Source organism: Tachypleus tridentatus, chromosome 2, assembly GCF_004210375.1.
Source record: "Tachypleus tridentatus isolate NWPU-2018 chromosome 2, ASM421037v1, whole genome shotgun sequence".
Classification (NCBI taxonomy): domain Eukaryota; kingdom Metazoa; phylum Arthropoda; class Merostomata; order Xiphosura; family Limulidae; genus Tachypleus; species Tachypleus tridentatus.
Window position 1 is genome coordinate 74,391,033 of NC_134826.1, and position 18,504 is coordinate 74,409,536.

General features: G+C 31.2%; 1 protein-coding gene across 5 annotated transcripts in view; it reads right to left on the bottom strand.

Moving 5' to 3' along the window:
• The window catches only part of LOC143244245 (uncharacterized), a 29,201-nt gene extending 14,717 nt beyond the window's left edge, over nt 1-14,484 (bottom strand). For 3 of the 5 annotated variants that reach the window (XR_013024983.1, XM_076488558.1, XM_076488557.1), the window contains exons 1-5: nt 14,060-14,484; nt 11,629-12,095; nt 10,930-11,010; nt 2,293-2,407; nt 1,552-1,732 (exon numbers count right to left, since the gene is read on the bottom strand). Coding sequence is in view for 4 of the 5 variants with exons in the window: in XM_076488558.1 (XP_076344673.1) it covers nt 1,552-1,732; nt 2,293-2,407; nt 10,930-11,010; nt 11,629-12,028 (777 nt within the window). In the remaining variant the exon portion in view is untranslated. Of the gene's footprint in view, nt 1-1,551; nt 1,733-2,292; nt 2,408-10,929; nt 11,011-11,628; nt 12,096-13,393; nt 14,037-14,059 lie in introns of those variants that run through there. The other 2 variants (XM_076488560.1, XM_076488559.1) reach the window with 2 other exon arrangements.
• Nucleotides 14,485-18,504: the final 4,020 nt, after the last annotated feature.

The window sequence follows — 18,504 nt, forward strand, 5'->3', positions numbered from 1 at the left end:
CCATACCCAGCTTTGATGTCAGATTTTGTATCAAGTCAAGGTAGTGGGATCACAGTGTGGGCAGGCCATACCCAGCTTTGATGTCAGATTTTGTATCAAGTCAAGGTAGTGGGATCACAGTGTGGGCAGGCCATACCCAGCTTTGATGTCAGATTTTGTATCAAGTCAAGGTAGTGGGATCACAGTGTGGGCAGGCCATACCCAGCTTTGATGTCAGATTTTGTATCAAGTCAAGGTAGTGGGATCACAGTGTGGGCAGACCATACCCAGCTTTGATGTCAGATTTTGTATCAAGTCAAGGTAGTGGGATCACAGTGTGGGCAGGCCATACCCAGCTTTGATGTCAGATTTTGTATCAAGTCAAGGTAGTGGGATCACAGTGTGGGCAGGCCATACCCAGCTTTGATGTCAGATTTTGTATCAAGTCAAGGTAGTGGGATCACAGTGTGGGCAGGCCATACCCAGCTTTGATGTCAGATTTTGTATCAAGTCAAGGTAGTGGGATCACAGTGTGGGCAGACCATACCCAGCTTTGATGTCAGATTTTGTATCAAGTCAAGGTAGTGGGATCACAGTGTGGGCAGGCCATACCCAGCTTTGATGTCAGATTTTGTATCAAGTCAAGGTAGTGGGATCACAGTGTGGGCAGGCCATACCCAGCTTTGATGTCAGATTTTGTATCAAGTCAAGGTAGTGGGATCACAGTGTGGGCAGGCCATACCCAGCTTTGATGTCAGATTTTGTATCAAGTCAAGGTAGTGGGATCACAGTGTGGGCAGGCCATACCCAGCTTTGATGTCAGATTTTGTATCAAGTCAAGGTAGTGGGATCACAGTGTGGGCAGGCCATACCCAGCTTTGATGTCAGATTTTGTATCAAGTCAAGGTAGTGGGATCACAGTGTGGGCAGGCCATACCCAGCTTTGATGTCAGATTTTGTATCAAGTCAAGGTAGTGGGATCACAGTGTGGCAGGCCATACCCAGCTTTGATGTCAGATTTTGTATCAAGTCAAGGTAGTGGGATCACAGTGTGGGCAGGCCATACCCAGCTTTGATGTCAGATTTTGTATCAAGTCAAGGTAGTGGGATCACAGTGTGGGCAGGCCATACCCAGCTTTGATGTCAGATTTTGTATCAAGTCAAGGTAGTGGGATCACAGTGTGGGCAGGCCATACCCAGCTTTGATGTCAGATTTTGTATCAAGTCAAGGTAGTGGGATCACAGTGTGGGCAGGCCATACCAGCTTTGATGTCAGATTTTGTATCAAGTCAAGGTAGTGGGATCACAGTGTGGGCAGGCCATACCCAGCTTTGATGTCAGATTTTGTATCAAGTCAAGGTAGTGGGATCACAGTGTGGGCAGGCCATACCCAGCTTTGATGTCAGATTTTGTATCAAGTCAAGGTAGTGGGATCACAGTGTGGGCAGGCCATACCCAGCTTTGATGTCAGATTTTGTATCAAGTCAACATTTCCTTAGGGAAAGTTTAAACAACATAATCTGTTGAAGTTGCCCTATCAAAATAAAGAAAATTCAGTTATTGAAAACTTACACTGGTAAGTCCATGTTTAATATTTGCTTGGTCAATCTGGTAGATAGTTTCTCTATATTCATCAATCCTGGGAGATGGTCCAGAAGGTGTAGGAGCTTTACTCATCCCTTCTGGACAAGACTCAAACTGAATTGGTTGGTAAGGAACCAAAGGCACAGAATCAGAATTTACATACTGTTCCCTGAAACAATAAAACTTGGACAAATGAACAATAGTTTGTGATATTCTAATAAGATACTAAAATTTAAAATATTCATTTGAGATTTTGTTAGTTCCAAATTATGAAACACATTTCTACACAAGTATCTAGAATGTTGGCCTCTATTTTGTACAGGATGATTTTCAACCAATAAATTCCTTGTTGTTTCATTTCACACAGTACCATTTCCTATAATTGTTTCAGGCTTTTAATTACCTAACAAAAGATCAGCTGTTAATCAACAGGCATGTACGTCTTATCTATGTTTAATTCACAACACGAACTTCTTTCTTTCTTTTATGTCAATGAGATTAAGAAAAAAGAATAGAAAAAAATATAAAATCAGCATATTCCCATAAAAATATTATAATCAGTTATAATGAAAAATCATAATCCAACACTTGATCCTAATGACCAAGCTTGGATATTGTCACACCACTAGTATTTTGCACAGTTTAGTCAGTTTTTTTACATTAGATGTTGTTAAAAGTAAAAATCTAAAGCTACTCAGTACGATACAACACGTGGACCCATTAACTTACCTTTTTAACAGTTCTACCTGAGTGATGAGAATGGTATTGGACTTCAATGCTTCTCTTAGTGCAGCACGTAAATTTTTTATTTCTTTTTCCAGTTTCTCAGTCTTTATCTTATTTTCTGTAACAGTTAAATTATACATTGAGGTCAAATTAACGTAAATCAATATAACCTACAAAGATCATACAAAAAGTGATTTTGTGAGGTTGATATTTGTTTTCCAAACAGATTAAGACAAACAAGGATAAATCAAAGATGTTGTTACAATGTGGTCTATTGTTGGGTGGTGTTAGTTTTTTGGATTATTTGGTAAAAATAATGCCATGTCCAGTAGAGATGACAAATTAATATCTTCAATAAGTGAATAACATTTGTTACAGGATACATTTACTTGTATAGGCTTAGCTTCAAGTACCGTAGTCCAGTTTTCAAATAACAGTTAACAGAAATTCTGAAAATTAATGTATTACTAATTTATATGATGTCAATCATAGATTTACTAACACTATGTAATAACTCTCACTTTCTAACTGACCCTGAACCAAATCAATCAACAACAAAATGCTTCACTTCACTGAATTACTCATTTAACAACTAGAACTTATATTATTTTTCTACTTCGTACAAGAAGCTTCTAGAGTATGGTGTTATAAGTAGTTCCCTCTAGCAAACAAACAAATTAAATTATAAATATGGCTTATAACAACATGAAATTGTTTAGCTTATATATTTTAAACAGTTTGAAAACATTAGTCTATATATATCAAATTAAACAATTCTGTTTGATTAAATGAATGAGAATTTTCCAAATATCTTGTACTTTTGTTTAATTCTACTATATATATATATATACACATGGCATGAAGGGTGAAATATAAGAAAGTGTACTATATATATATATATATATATACATGGCATGAATAGTCAAATAAAAGGAAGTGTACTATATATATATACATGGCATGAAGAGTCAAATAACAAAAAGGGTACTACATATATATATATGGCATGAAGAGTGAAATAAAAGAAAGTGTACCATATATATATATATACATACATGAAGAGTCAAATAAAAGAAAGTGTACTATATATATATATACATGGCATGAATAGTCAAATAAAAGAAAGTGTACTATATATATATATACATGGCATGAATAGTCAAATAAAAGAAAGTGTACCATATATATATATATACATACATGAAGAGTCAAATAAAAGAAAGTGTACCATATATATATATATACATACATGAAGAGTCAAATAAAAGAAAGTGTACTATATATATATATATACATACATGAATAGTCAAATAAAAGAAAGTGTACCATATATATATATACATACATGAAGAGTCAAATAAAAGAAAGTGTACCATATATATATATATACATACATGAATAGTCAAATAAAAGAAAGTGTACCATATATATATATATACATACATGAAGAGTCAAATAAAAGAAAGTGTACCATATATATATATATATACATACATGAAGAGTCAAATAAAAGAAAGTGTACTATATATATATATACATGGCATGAATAGTCAAAATAAAAAAGGTGTACCATATATATATATATACATACATGAAGAGTCAAATAAAAGAAAGTGTACCATATATATATATATACATACATGAAGAGTCAAATAAAAGAAAGTGTACTATATATATATATACATGGCATGAATAGTCAAATAAAAGAAAGTGTACTATATATATATATATACATGGCATGAATAGTCAAATAAAAGAAAGTGTACTATATAAATATACACATGGCACGAAGAGTCAAATAAAAGAAAGTGTACCATATATATATATACATACATGAAGAGTCAAATAAAAGAAAGTGTACTATATACATATAAATATACACATGGCACGAAGAGTCAAATAAAAGAAAGTGTACTATATATATACATGGCATGAAGAGTCAAATAAAAGAAAGTGTACTATATATATATATATATATGGCATGAAGAGTCAAATAAAAGAAAGGGTACTATATCTATATACATGGCATGAAGAGTCAAATAACAAAAAGGGTAATACATATATATATATGGCATGAAGAGTCAAATAACAAAAAGGGTAATACATATATATATATGGCATGAAGAGTCAAATAAAAGAAAGGGTACTATATCTATATACATGGCACGAAGAGTCAAATAAAAGAAAGGGTACTATGTCTATATACATGGCATGAAGAGTCAAATAAAAGAAAGTGTACTATATATATATATATATATTTATATATACATGGCATGTAGAGTCAAATAAAAGAAAGTGTAATATATATATATATATATATATATATATATATATATACACACATGGGAGAAGAGTCAAATAAAAGAAAGTGTACCATATATATATATATATATACATACATGAAGAGTCAAATAAAAGAAAGTGTACTATATATATATAAATATACACATGGCACGAAGAGTCAAATAAAAGAAAGTGTACTATATATATATATATATGGCATGAAGAGTCAAATAAAAGAAAGGGTACTATATATATATATACATGGCATGAAGAGTCAAATAAAAGAAAGGGTACTATATATATATACATGGCATGAAGAGTCAAATAAAAGAAAGGGTACTATATCTATATACATGGCACGAAGAGTCAAATAAAAGAAAGGGTACTGTGTCTATATACATGGCATGAAGAGTCAAATAAAAGAAAGTGTACTATATATATATATATATACATGGCATGTAGAGTCAAGTAAAAGAAAGTGTAATATATATATATATATATACACACATGGCACGAAGAGTCAAATAAAAGAAAGTGTAATATATATATATATATACATACATGAAGAGTCAAATAAAAGAAAGTGTACTATATATATATAAATATACACATGGCACGAAGAGTCAAATAAAAGAAAGTGTACTATATATATATATACATGGCATGAATAGTCAAATAAAAGAAAGTGTACTATATATATATATACATGGCATGAATAGTCAAATAAAAGAAAGTGTACTATATAAATATACACATAGCACGAAGAGTCAAATAAAAGAAAGTGTACTATATATATATATATGGCATGAAGAGTCAAATAAAAGAAAGTGTAATATATATATATATATATATCACATATGTACAAAAGAGTCAAATAAAAAAGAAAGTGTACCATATATATATATACATACATGAAGAGTCAAATAAAAGAAAGTGTACTATATATATACATGGCATGAAGAGTCAAATAAAAGAAAGTGTACTATATATATATATATATATGGCATGAAGAGTCAAATAACAAAAAGGGTAATATATATATGGCATGAAGAGTCAAATAAAAGAAAGGGTACCATATATATATATATACATACATGAATAGTCAAATAACAAAAAGGGTAATACATATATATATATGGCATGAAGAGTCAAATAAAAGAAAGGGTACTATATCTATATACATGGCACGAAGAGTCAAATAAAAGAAAGGGTACTATATCTATATACATGGCATGAAGAGTCAAATAAAAGAAAGTGTACTATATATATATATACATGGCACGAAGAGTCAAATAAAAGAAAGTGTACCATATATATATATATACATACATGAAGAGTCAAATAAAAGAAAGTGTACTATATATATATAAATATACACATGGCACGAAGAGTCAAATAAAAGAAAGTGTACTATATATATATACATGGCATGAAGAGTCAAATAAAAGAAAGTGTACTATATATATATATATATGGCATGAAGAGTCAAATAAAAGAAAGGGTACTATATCTATATACATGGCATGAAGAGTGAAATAACAAAAAGGTACTACATATATATATATGGCATGAAGAGTCAAATAAAAGAAAGGGTACTATATATATATACATGGCATGAAGAGTGAAATAAAAGAAAGGGTACTATATCTATATACATGGCACGAAGAGTCAAATAAAAGAAAGGTTACTATGTCTATATACATGGCATGGAGAGTCAAATAAAAGAAAGTGTACTATATCTGTATACGTGGCACGAAGAGGCAAATAAAAGAAAGGGTACTATATCTATATACGTGGCACGAAGAGTCAAATAAAAGAAAGGGTACTATATCTATATACATGGTATGAAGAGTCAAATAAAAGAAAGGGTACTATATCTATATACATGGCATGAAGAGTCAAATAAAAGAAAGGGTACTATATCTATATACATGGCACGAAGAGTCAAATAAAAGAAAGGGTACTATATATATATATATATGGCACGAAGAGTCAAATAAAAGAAAGGGTACTATATCTATATACATGCAATCGAAGAGTCAAATAAAAGAAAGGGTACTATATCTATATAATGGGCAACGAAGAGTCAAATAAAAGAAAGGGTACTATATCTATATATCATGGCAATCTAAGAGTCAAATAAAAGAAAGGGTACTATATCTATATACACGCGGGTAACTAAGAGTCAAATAAAAGAAAGGGTACTATATCTATATACATGGCACGAAGAGTCAAATAAAAGAAAGGGTACTATATCTATATACATGGCACGAAGAGTCAAATAAAAGAAAGGGTACTATGTCTATATACATGGCACGAAGAGTCAAATAAAAGAAAGGGTACTATATCTATATACATGGCACGAAGAGTCAAATAAAAAAAAGGGTACTATAACTATATACATGGTGCAAAGAGTCAAATAAAAGAAAGGGTACTATATCTATATACATGGCATGAAGAGTGAAATAACAAAAAGGGTAATACATATATATATATGGCATGAAGAGTCAAATAACAAAAAGGGTAATACATATATATATATGGCATGAAGAGTCAAATAAAAGAAAGGGTACTATATCTATATACATGGCACGAAGAGTCAAATAAAAGAAAGGGTACTATGTCTATATACATGGCATGAAGAGTCAAATAAAAGAAAGTGTACTATATATATATATATATATTTATATATACATGGCATGTAGAGTCAAATAAAAGAAAGTGTAATATATATATATATATATATATATATACACACATATGGGAGAAGAGTCAAATAAAAGAAAGTGTACCATATATATATATATATATACATACATGAAGAGTCAAATAAAAGAAAGTGCACTATATATATATAAACATACACATATGTACAACGAAGAGTCAAATAAAAGAAAGTGTACTATATATATATATATATGGCATGAAGAGTCAAATAAAAGAAAGGGTACTATATATATATACATGGCATGAAGAGTCAAATAAAAGAAAGGGCACTATATATATATATTACATGGCATGAAGAGTCAAATAAAAAAGAAAGGGTACTATATCTATATATACATGGCAACGAAGAGTCAAATAAAAGAAAGGGTACTATATCTATATACATGGCATGAAGAGTCAAATAAAAGAAAGTGTACTATATATATATATATATATACATGGCATGTAGAGTCAAGTAAAAGAAAGAAAGTAATATATATATATATATATATACACATACGGCAACTAAGAGTCAAATAAAAGAAAGTGTACCATATATATATATATACATACATGAAGAGTCAAATAAAAGAAAGTGTACTATATATATATAAATATACACATGGCACGAAGAGTCAAATAAAAGAAAGTGTACTATATATATATATACATGGCATGAATAGTCAAATAAAAGAAAGTGTACTATATATATATATACATGGCATGAATAGTCAAATAAAAGAAAGTGTACTATATAAATATACACATGGCACGAAGAGTCAAATAAAAGAAAGTGTACTATATATATATATATGGCATGAAGAGTCAAATAAAAGAAAGTGTAATATATATATATATATATATACACACATGGCACGAAGAGTCAAATAAAAGAAAGTGTACCATATATATATATACATACATGAAGAGTCAAATAAAAGAAAGTGTACTATATATATACATGGCATGAAGAGTCAAATAAAAGAAAGTGTACTATATATATATATATATATGGCATGAAGAGTCAAATAAAAGAAAGGGTACCATATATATATATATACATACATGAATAGTCAAATAACAAAAAGGGTAATACATATATATATATGGCATGAAGAGTCAAATAAAAGAAAGGGTACTATATCTATATACATGGCACGAAGAGTCAAATAAAAGAAAGGGTACTATGTCTATATACATGGCATGAAGAGTCAAATAAAAGAAAGTGTACTATATATATATATACATGGCATGTAGAGTCAAATAAAAGAAAGTGTAATATATATATATATATATATACACACATGGCACGAAGAGTCAAATAAAAGAAAGTGTACCATATATATATATATACATACATGAAGAGTCAAATAAAAGAAAGTGTACTATATATATATAAATATACACATGGCACGAAGAGTCAAATAAAAGAAAGTGTACTATATATATATACATGGCATGAAGAGTCAAATAAAAGAAAGTGTACTATATATATATATATATGGCATGAAGAGTCAAATAAAAGAAAGGGTACTATATCTATATACATGGCATGAAGAGTGAAATAACAAAAAGGTACTACATATATATATATGGCATGAAGAGTCAAATAAAAGAAAGGGTACTATATATATATACATGGCATGAAGAGTCAAATAAAAGAAAGGGTACTATATCTATATACATGGCACGAAGAGTCAAATAAAAGAAAGGTTACTATGTCTATATACATGGCATGGAGAGTCAAATAAAAGAAAGTGTACTATATATATATATATATATATATATATACACACACACATGGCAACGAAGAGTCAAATAAAAGAAAGGGTACTATGTCTATATACATGGCACGAAGAGTCAAATAAAAGAAAGGGTACTATATCTGTATACGTGGCACGAAGAGGCAAATAAAAGAAAGGGTACTATATCTATATACATGGCACGAAGAGTCAAATAAAAGAAAGGGTACTATATCTATATACATGGCATGAAGAGTCAAATAAAAGAAAGGGTACTATATCTATATACATGGCATGAAGAGTCAAATAAAAGAAAGGGTACTATATCTATATACATGGCATGAAGAGTCAAATAAAAGAAAGGGTACTATATCTATATACATGGCACGAAGAGTCAAATAAAAGAAAGGGTACTATATCTATATACGTGGCACGAAGAGTCAAATAAAAGAAAGGGTACTATATCTATATAATACGGCAACGAAGAGTCAAATAAAAGAAAGGGTACTATATCTATATACATGGCAACGAAGAGTCAAATAAAAGAAAGGGTACTATATCTATATACATGGCAACGAAGAGTCAAATAAAAGAAAGGGTACTATATCTATATACATGGCAACGAAGAGTCAAATAAAAGAAAGGGTACTATATCTATATACATGGCAACGAAGAGTCAAATAAAAGAAAGGGTACTATGTCTATATACATGGCACGAAGAGTCAAATAAAAGAAAGGGTACTATATCTATATACATGGCACGAAGAGTCAAATAAAAAAAAGGGTACTATAACTATATACATGGTGCAAAGAGTCAAATAAAAGAAAGGGTACTATATCTATATACATGGCATGAAGAGTCAAATAAAAGAAAGGGTACTATATATATATATATGGCAACGAAGAGTCAAATAAAAGAAAGGGTACTATATCTATATACATGGCAACGAAGAGTCAAATAAAAGAAAGGGTACTATATCTATATACATGGCAACGAAGAGTCAAATAAAAGAAAGGGTACTATATCTATATACATGGCACGAAGAGTCAAATAAAAGAAAGGGTACTATATCTATATACATGGCATGAAGAGTCAAATAAAAGAAAGGGTACTATATCTATATACATGGCATGAAGAGTCAAATAAAAGAAAGGGTACTATATCTATATACATGGCATGAAGAGTCAAATAAAAGAAAGGGTACTATATCTATATACATGGCAATGAAGAGTCAAATAAAAGAAAGGGTACTATATCTATATACATGGCATGAAGAGTCAAATAAAAGAAAGGGTACTATATCTATATACATGGCATGAAGAGTCAAATAAAAGAAAGGGTACTATATCTATATACATGGCACGAAGAGTCAAATAAAAGAAAGGGTACTATATCTATATACATGGCACGAAGAGTCAAATAAAAGAAAGGGTACTATATCTATATACATGGCATGAAGAATCAAATAAAAGAAAGGGTACTATATCTATATACATGGCATGAAGAGTCAAATAAAAGAAAGGGAATGTTTTGTCAAAATACTATATAATCTTCAGTATTCTAGTGAACCAGACAAATCAACTTACTGAAATTGAAATATGGAATTTACTACCATTTCGTTTGAAAAAAAACAACACAAAAAGGGTAAAACAGGACTATAACACACTCAATATATATAGTTTTTTATACCCATTTTTTCTTATAAAACTTCCACAACTGAGCTTATACTGTCATGAAGTAAATATTGAGATTGAAATTAAGGTAATATGAATAGTAGTCAAGATGGATGAAATCCATGTAGTCTTCAATTAGTGTGTGCATTAATAACATTGGACAGTTACTTTCAGCATAACAATTCAATTACAAGTTTGAAATAAGAATGAATTAACAGTAACCTGTTATACATACCAGTACAACAAGTATTTTCTTCAGTGTTACCTGACTTATTGTATGCCATTTCTGTACCCATGGTAATATGAAACTGTAGTTCTGAAACACAGGTAAATAAATTATAACATTTCCAGAAATTATTTATATTATACATCATCCAACAATGCCAACCTATTACATCATTTTCTGAAATATATTTAAAGTTTTATTCTGAGGCTACCTTAGTGAAAATTCAAAAGCTAAAACATAATGAATGTTGTTCTTGGCTTGAAACTAATGAAACTACATAAAAATTACATGTGTGTAAACTGATGATTAAACAAATTTATTTATAAGAAATGAAGTTCAAATTTTAATATCTTCTCAAATGTCTCATGTAACAAATATCTGTAATACATTACACCTCTTAATAGCTAAATGTCACCAGAACAGTAAATGAAGTAATTTAATATTTTATTATTGAAGTAAACAGGAAGTTCTTTTATCTACAAGGTTCCTTTTAAACCCTTCAAGACTGATTATTTATGGAATGAGTTACTGTCAGTACTTGTGGAGGCTGGCACCTTACAAGAATTTAAGAGAAGAATAAATGAAAAACAGAAAAATAAAAGGGTTGGTTTTAATTTTTTATTTGTTTTTCTTGACTTAAACATCAAATGGGTTCTTGTTGTCTGTATGTTATGTCTATATTTATGTGATACTAAAAACACTCCCTACCTTGGTTTTTAATTTTGAGTTCTGCTAGTTCTTTGTGTAGTCTCTTAAGCACTGAGACATGTTCTCCTGTGATAAAGAGTAGACTTTTTTCTAGTTGCTGAACTTTCTGCTTCAGATCCATCTCTTTTCCCGTGTCACTCATAATAATGTTAGACAATACATTAAAATTCAGTTCACCTGCTGAGTTGGACTTCCGGTCAGAACTGCAAGTTGGAGGCAATCTCTGAAGACGATCACAACGAAGGGGTTTTGGATAGCGATCTATGTCATTAACTCTGGACCAGGTCTCTATGCGACGTGGGGGGAAATATTCTTGGAAAGGTGAAACTACCTCACTAACATTTAGTGAAGATGATGCAAAGGGCAAGTGAATACTGCTGGCAGTCTCAGAACTACTCATAATGACACAAAATACATGGCTTGTTTTCACTTATGTCCGACTGAAGAAATGACTGAATGCAACTGGGCTTTAAAGAATTAAAAACACAATTTCACTATGACATTAAAAATCTTCATAATTTACATGAAAAAAGTTCTAAATTATAAGTATAATTATAAAGATTTAGTTATGTTATGAGTCTAGAAATTAATACATTACCAGAACTAAAGATTAGTTCTGTTATGAGTCTAAAAACTAATACAATACCAGAACTAAAAATTTAGTTATGTTATGAGTCTAGAACTTAATACATTACCAGAACTAATAATAATATAAATGATGCAATCAAAAAGTTTCTAAAAGAAAAGTATTTGTAATTACAGTAAATATTTATAATAGTACTTTTAAACTGCATGTATTATGAACTAATGACTCTCATGACATGTAACCTGTGAAATGCTGAATGCGCACTTTACTCTAATATGAAGTTTAAAGATATCGAGGCCTTTGATGGAATTCCTACTAATAGTCCATTTGATTTATGTTTCACCAGAGTTTGAATGATAACTTGATTATTAAAGTAGTAAAACAGAAACTTTGAAAGTCAAGAACTATATGTTATATTTTAATGATTGAAAAATATATTTTTTTAGAAATGGTGTTTCAAGTGATTGTTTGTTTCATGAACTGATATCTTATTGTAAGCTTTTCTAGTACAAATATATATATATATGGTTATGCTTTACAGGCATTTTCTACTATCTTAATTAATATGTACAAGTTTTACAAATTTCTCTACAGTATAAAGAAATTTAGTCAAGAGGACAACTAAGTTTTTCTCAGCCTGGTTACACATACAAACTTTCTTCTAGGAAAGATAGATGGAACTTCACATATGTTATATCAAGTTAGAAAGTAATCCTTTTTGTTGGTGAGTCAGGTGGTACTCCAAGGGCAGAACTTACCCTTGCACTAAACCAAAAGTGATTTAAGTGATAAGGGTGACACACAAGACCTGAATAGTCTAATCTGGTTTTCTGAGTTACAATAAGCAGAGCAACAAAGATATACATAATTTTGTTTTAATATTTACATTTAGGATATGTAAGAATTAGACTAAACTCAGTCTGGTAGATTGTTATTATCAATAGATTAGACTAGAGAAAAGATTCAGGTTAAGGCTTAGAACAACTGTTACTAGAAGAGATTAAATATAATTTATTATAATATATAGAGAAATCTACATCAAAATAAAGATGTAGAAACAGATATCATCAAAAAAAGCTAAAGTTCCAATACAACTAAATTTTCAAGACAATATCTGGATAAACTCAGACTTAAAATAGTTAATCATTTTGTATTTCAACATAATTGAACAGAAATTACCTGAATTTCTTATTGGTGGTTATTCAATATTATTATTCGTACAGCATCACTAGCTGAGTAATTATCTCAAGTGTACTATAAATCTCACACAAAATAGAAACTTGCATAAGTTTATGCTGTTTAATTTCCCCATCAAATCTTTGTTATATTGTGCAAAAAAAAACTTTTCTGAATGTATCTTTGATTAAAGAACAGGTACTTTCATTTTGTTGATTATAATTCTTGTTTAGTCTCTTATGATTCATGTTTGTTTTTCACCTTACATTGAGATTGACTTACTCTTTTCATTTAGAAGCTTCATTTGTTCAGTCTCAGTTTAATTATGGATTTACTTTTCTATATTTTAAATGTTTTTTATCTGGTTTATATTTTATAACAATTCTTTTATTTAATGGTTATGTAAAATGATTTTAATGAATACAAACACATCCTGTTATGGTATTTCACTTTTTAATATTTAACTTGACATTTAACTGTAATAGCATAGGTTTTTAATTAAAACTTTATTTAAAAAAGCATCCTTGTAAGCAAGAACTCTATGAAGTGTATATCAATATTATCAAACTCAAATATTAAACCAGAATTTTTCAAGCCCTAAACTAAAATCATCATGGTAACACTAAAGATAAATTAAAAATACAAAGGAGAATACTTGCAGTTGTTTACATTTTTAAGGTGTATCCTCCTCAACTGCAACCTTTCTCTCAATGTACACATATATTTCTCTTGTTCTTTAAAACGTTGCCACAATTTCACCACGTTACAAATCTAAATTTAAAAGTGCCTAAGTATATTTTGAATTTGGAAAACAAGTTAGGTGCCTTACGAGTAACAAACAAGTCGTACAGATTACTTAAACCTCGAACAAGGGTCTATCTATGAAAACAGTTGTACTAACAACAACGTAAACTGAAATCCAAGTTATCGCTTCACAAAATCTATATACAGAGTAATTTACGTGATTATGTTTCATACACATATGTATATATACACACATCACATTTGTTTCTAACTGCCTATTAAACCTTAGGGAAAAACTTAACCACTACTGTGCACTAAGCAGATTGTAAACATACTGCTGGTTACCTAGCGACAAATATTATTTGATTTGTTAAATGTCTGCCTTTAATATGTAACAAATACGCACTACGACAACTTTATTACATTATTGGTTGAGAAAAATAACATATTTCTTTAAACAAACTTGAAACTTCGAATCATAAGCGAAAATTGTAGAGTTAACACTATCCATTTTGTATCCATCAGGATTACTAAATATCCTTTGTGTTTTATAACTGGTCTATCATTTCTAAATGGAATATTGGAACTTGGAAATAATCTCACTGTCGCTTAATATGTTATGTTTATAGTACAGGAAGCTAGATTTGCAAAATAGTTTATATTTTAAGATTCGTTCAATATTTTGTTTTTGAAGGATCTGACTCCACTTTCTGTTATAGGAAACTTTTCTAAAAAAATCCACATATGTTGCAAACCAAAATGTGATGCATGTTGTTTTTGTTCTGTGTGCCACTTTCTTTTAGTGTACTGTATACTTCCAGCCAAGATTTGTTGACGTCCAATTCAAATTATTACTTCTATTTATATTTATTGTTCTTGTTTTGAATTAAACACAAAGCTACACAAGGGGCTATTTGTGCTCTGCCCACCACGGGTATCGAAACCCGGTTTTTAGCATTGTAAGTCCACAGACATACCGCTGAGCCACTGGGGGGCTTATATTTATTAACCATTAAATCAAAACTGAACATTTTAAAAAATATTTTTCACTTGTGAAAGATTTGAAGCTTATGTTATCCAACAGTTGGGGACTGTGAAGCTTTGAAGGTAAATTTTGTATACGAAATCTACTGGCTTTGATGTAAGGGCGATAAACTCGCAACTATGAGTTGGGGTTTCAAATTCTGCACCCGAACATACTCGCCATTTCAGCCATAGAAGCTTTATAATGTGACGGACAATGTCAATTCAATTAGAGTACCCCAATATTTGAATTGAGTGATGTTGACTAAGTATCTTACCCCTGGTCTATCTCTTTTAAATTAGGTATAGTTTATTTTGTTCAAAAGTAAAGAAAAACAAACAAAATCTCTCTTTTCCTTGCAGCTTCGTTTGTGAATTTAGAACTAACCCTATACTCAGTGTATTGCAAGTTGGCCAGAAAGTGATCTTTGGAACACAAAGCAAAACTGTAACGAGAATTACACCGTCGTCACTACCGAATATTTTAAACTACTAATGGTGATGAAAAGTATTAAAAAATGGGGCAAGTAAAATGCAAGTAAATTCTTCATTTCATTAACGACATGTATATTACAAACGCTAGTTTATAATGTTATAGTTATAAAAAAAAAAAAATATCCCTTTTGTGTTCTGTAACAACTAAAAGTAGAACACTGTTCGAGCAGATTTTTTATGGTACTCTTCGTGGTTTGTGGTACATTTACTTCACCCTTTCTTAGCATTTTCAGGAACAGTGTGGTTCAATGGCTTTGAGCTTTGGACTCCTAATTAAATATTGCGAATTCGATGCTGGCCTGTGTCATACTGTTGTCTCTTTGAGTAAGACACTTTGTCCAACTTGTTCCAATCTATCCAGTTGTACTATGATGTTCACTATATTTTCCGTAAGAAGGGGGAACGAAATCTTCCAAAGAACACCGTCCCTACAGTTAAACACGGAGGTGGCTCAATCATGCTATAGAGTTCCTTCAGCTCTTCTGGTATAGGCAGCCTTCATCGCGTCAACGGAATCATGAAAAAAGAAGAGTACGTTGATATATTATACACTTATATCAAAAATGATGCTCGGAACTTGCGGCTTCGGCATCGTTGGATCTTCCAGCACAACAATGACCCTAAGCACACATCGAAATATGTGCAATCCTGGTTGCAGAGGAACTATATAAGCGTTCAGGAGTGGCCATCGCAGTCATCCGATCTCAACCCAATTGAAAACGTTTGGCATGAGTTGAAGACAAGGATTCATCAGCGTCATCCGAAAAAACTTGCAAGAGTTGGAAACCTTCTGTAAAGAAGAATGGAAGAAAATACCAGTCGAGTACTGTCAAACGATCATGGAGGGCTATGAGGAGAGATTGCGCCAAGTAATTCACAACTGACCATTAAAGTAGACGCACAAACACTTTCTGCCCCTCCTATGTTTTGTTATTTGTTTATAAACAGTTTATTTATCGTTCAATTTGCATAAGAAATGATATAGATGTGTGTTAGGATAATACTTATAATATACTTTACTCTCATTATCCTAATCGTGATACTTTTTAAGTTATAAGGAAAAACTACTCACGACGCAGGGGTACGAACACTTTCTGTCATAACTGTTTGTTTGTTTTTAAATTTCGCACAAAGCTACTCGAGGGCTATCTATGCTAGCCGTCCCTAATTTACCAGTGTAAGACTAGAGGGAAGGCAGCTAGTCATCACTACCCACCGCCAACTCTTGGGCTACTCTTTTACCAACGATAGTGGGATTGACCGTCACATTATAATGCCCCCACGGCTGAAAGGGCGAGCATGTTTGACGCGATGGGGATGCGAACCCGCGACCCTCAGATTACGAGTCGCACGCCTTAACACGCTTGGCCATGCCGGACCTGTTATAACTGTATCAGCCTTTCAAGACTTCTCATGATAATGGCTTTACTTAACTGGATTATAATTTATTAATGAAAGATAATTACTTGAGATGCATACACAGAAAATTGAGTGACAAAGAAAAGTAAAATAACAAATTATTACCAAACTTATGAAAAATAAAATGAAGTACTATAAACTGAAAATCAATAAAAAGTAAAGAGAATTATCATTCTCTTTGTTAACCTGAAGATGACCTAAGAAGGTCGAAACGTTGTTCTCTGCTTTAATAGTAAAAGTTTTATTACCCATACCAGCCGTTCTAAAATACAAAATTATCATTTTCTTTGTTAACCTGAAGATGACCTAAGAAGGTCGAAGCGTTGTTCTCTGCTTTAATAGTAAAAGTGGTAATACCCATACCAGCCGTTCTAAAATACAAATTTATCATTTTCTCTGTTTTAGCTGAAGTTGACCTAGGAAGGTCGAAACGATGTTCTCTGCTTTACTAGTAAAAGTGTTAATACACTTACCAGCCGTCCTGAGATACAAAATTATCATTCCAAATCACTGCACAATATATAAATCTGTATACCTTCCCTTAACAAATGCCCAGAGTCGCAATAAATATTGTAGAAATCTGACAGTTTGTCGCTTAACCGAAACAGTGAGAAGTCGAAATAAATTTTAGCTTTAAGCTGAGCCTTAAAGATATTAACAAAATAAACACTACGTGATAGAACGTTATTGTGGGTTGAATATATCAAAAACGTAACAACATGAAATGAATAGAGCTCAGCTGAGGTAAAAATCCAACTAAAACCACCTGTCCTTTTTCTTGATCATTGACTGATTGTTTTGGAATTAATCACAAAGTTAAACAATGGGCTATTTGTGCTCTGCCCACCACGAGTATCGCAACCCTGTTCTAAGCGTTATAAAATTTCATAATTATTACTGGTGAGGGCACAGGGCTGAGTTACAAAATTAAAAATGTACACGAAAACCTAAACTAGCAGTATTTCTTGGGTTGTATATTGTGTTTCTAATGCTTTATATCTTCAAAGAAATAAGTTAATTATTATTAAAACCAATGTTGTTTCTTTTCAGTGAATATCATTATAGATTTAATTTAACGATACGAGCATTCAGAAGTTTTCCACTGTGTTATAATCGTTTTCCATCATCATTTCATTTTACGTATTTTTCATTTTCAGATAAGATGACAGATTTCGACTCAGTTGCGTGACTGATTGTAATTAAGCGATTAAGACTTATTTTAAATATCTATCTGTCTGTTTAACTAAAACCTTGTATATAAATTTTGTAAAAAGAAAATAATTTTACGAATGGCCATCATTCTAACTTACCAGAAAGTATGCGGTTTGTTTTGAATTTTGCGCAAAGCTACACGAGGCCGTCGCTAATTTGGCAGAGAAAGACTAGAGGGAAGACAGCAACTTATCACCACGGCTGAAAGGGAGAGAATGTTT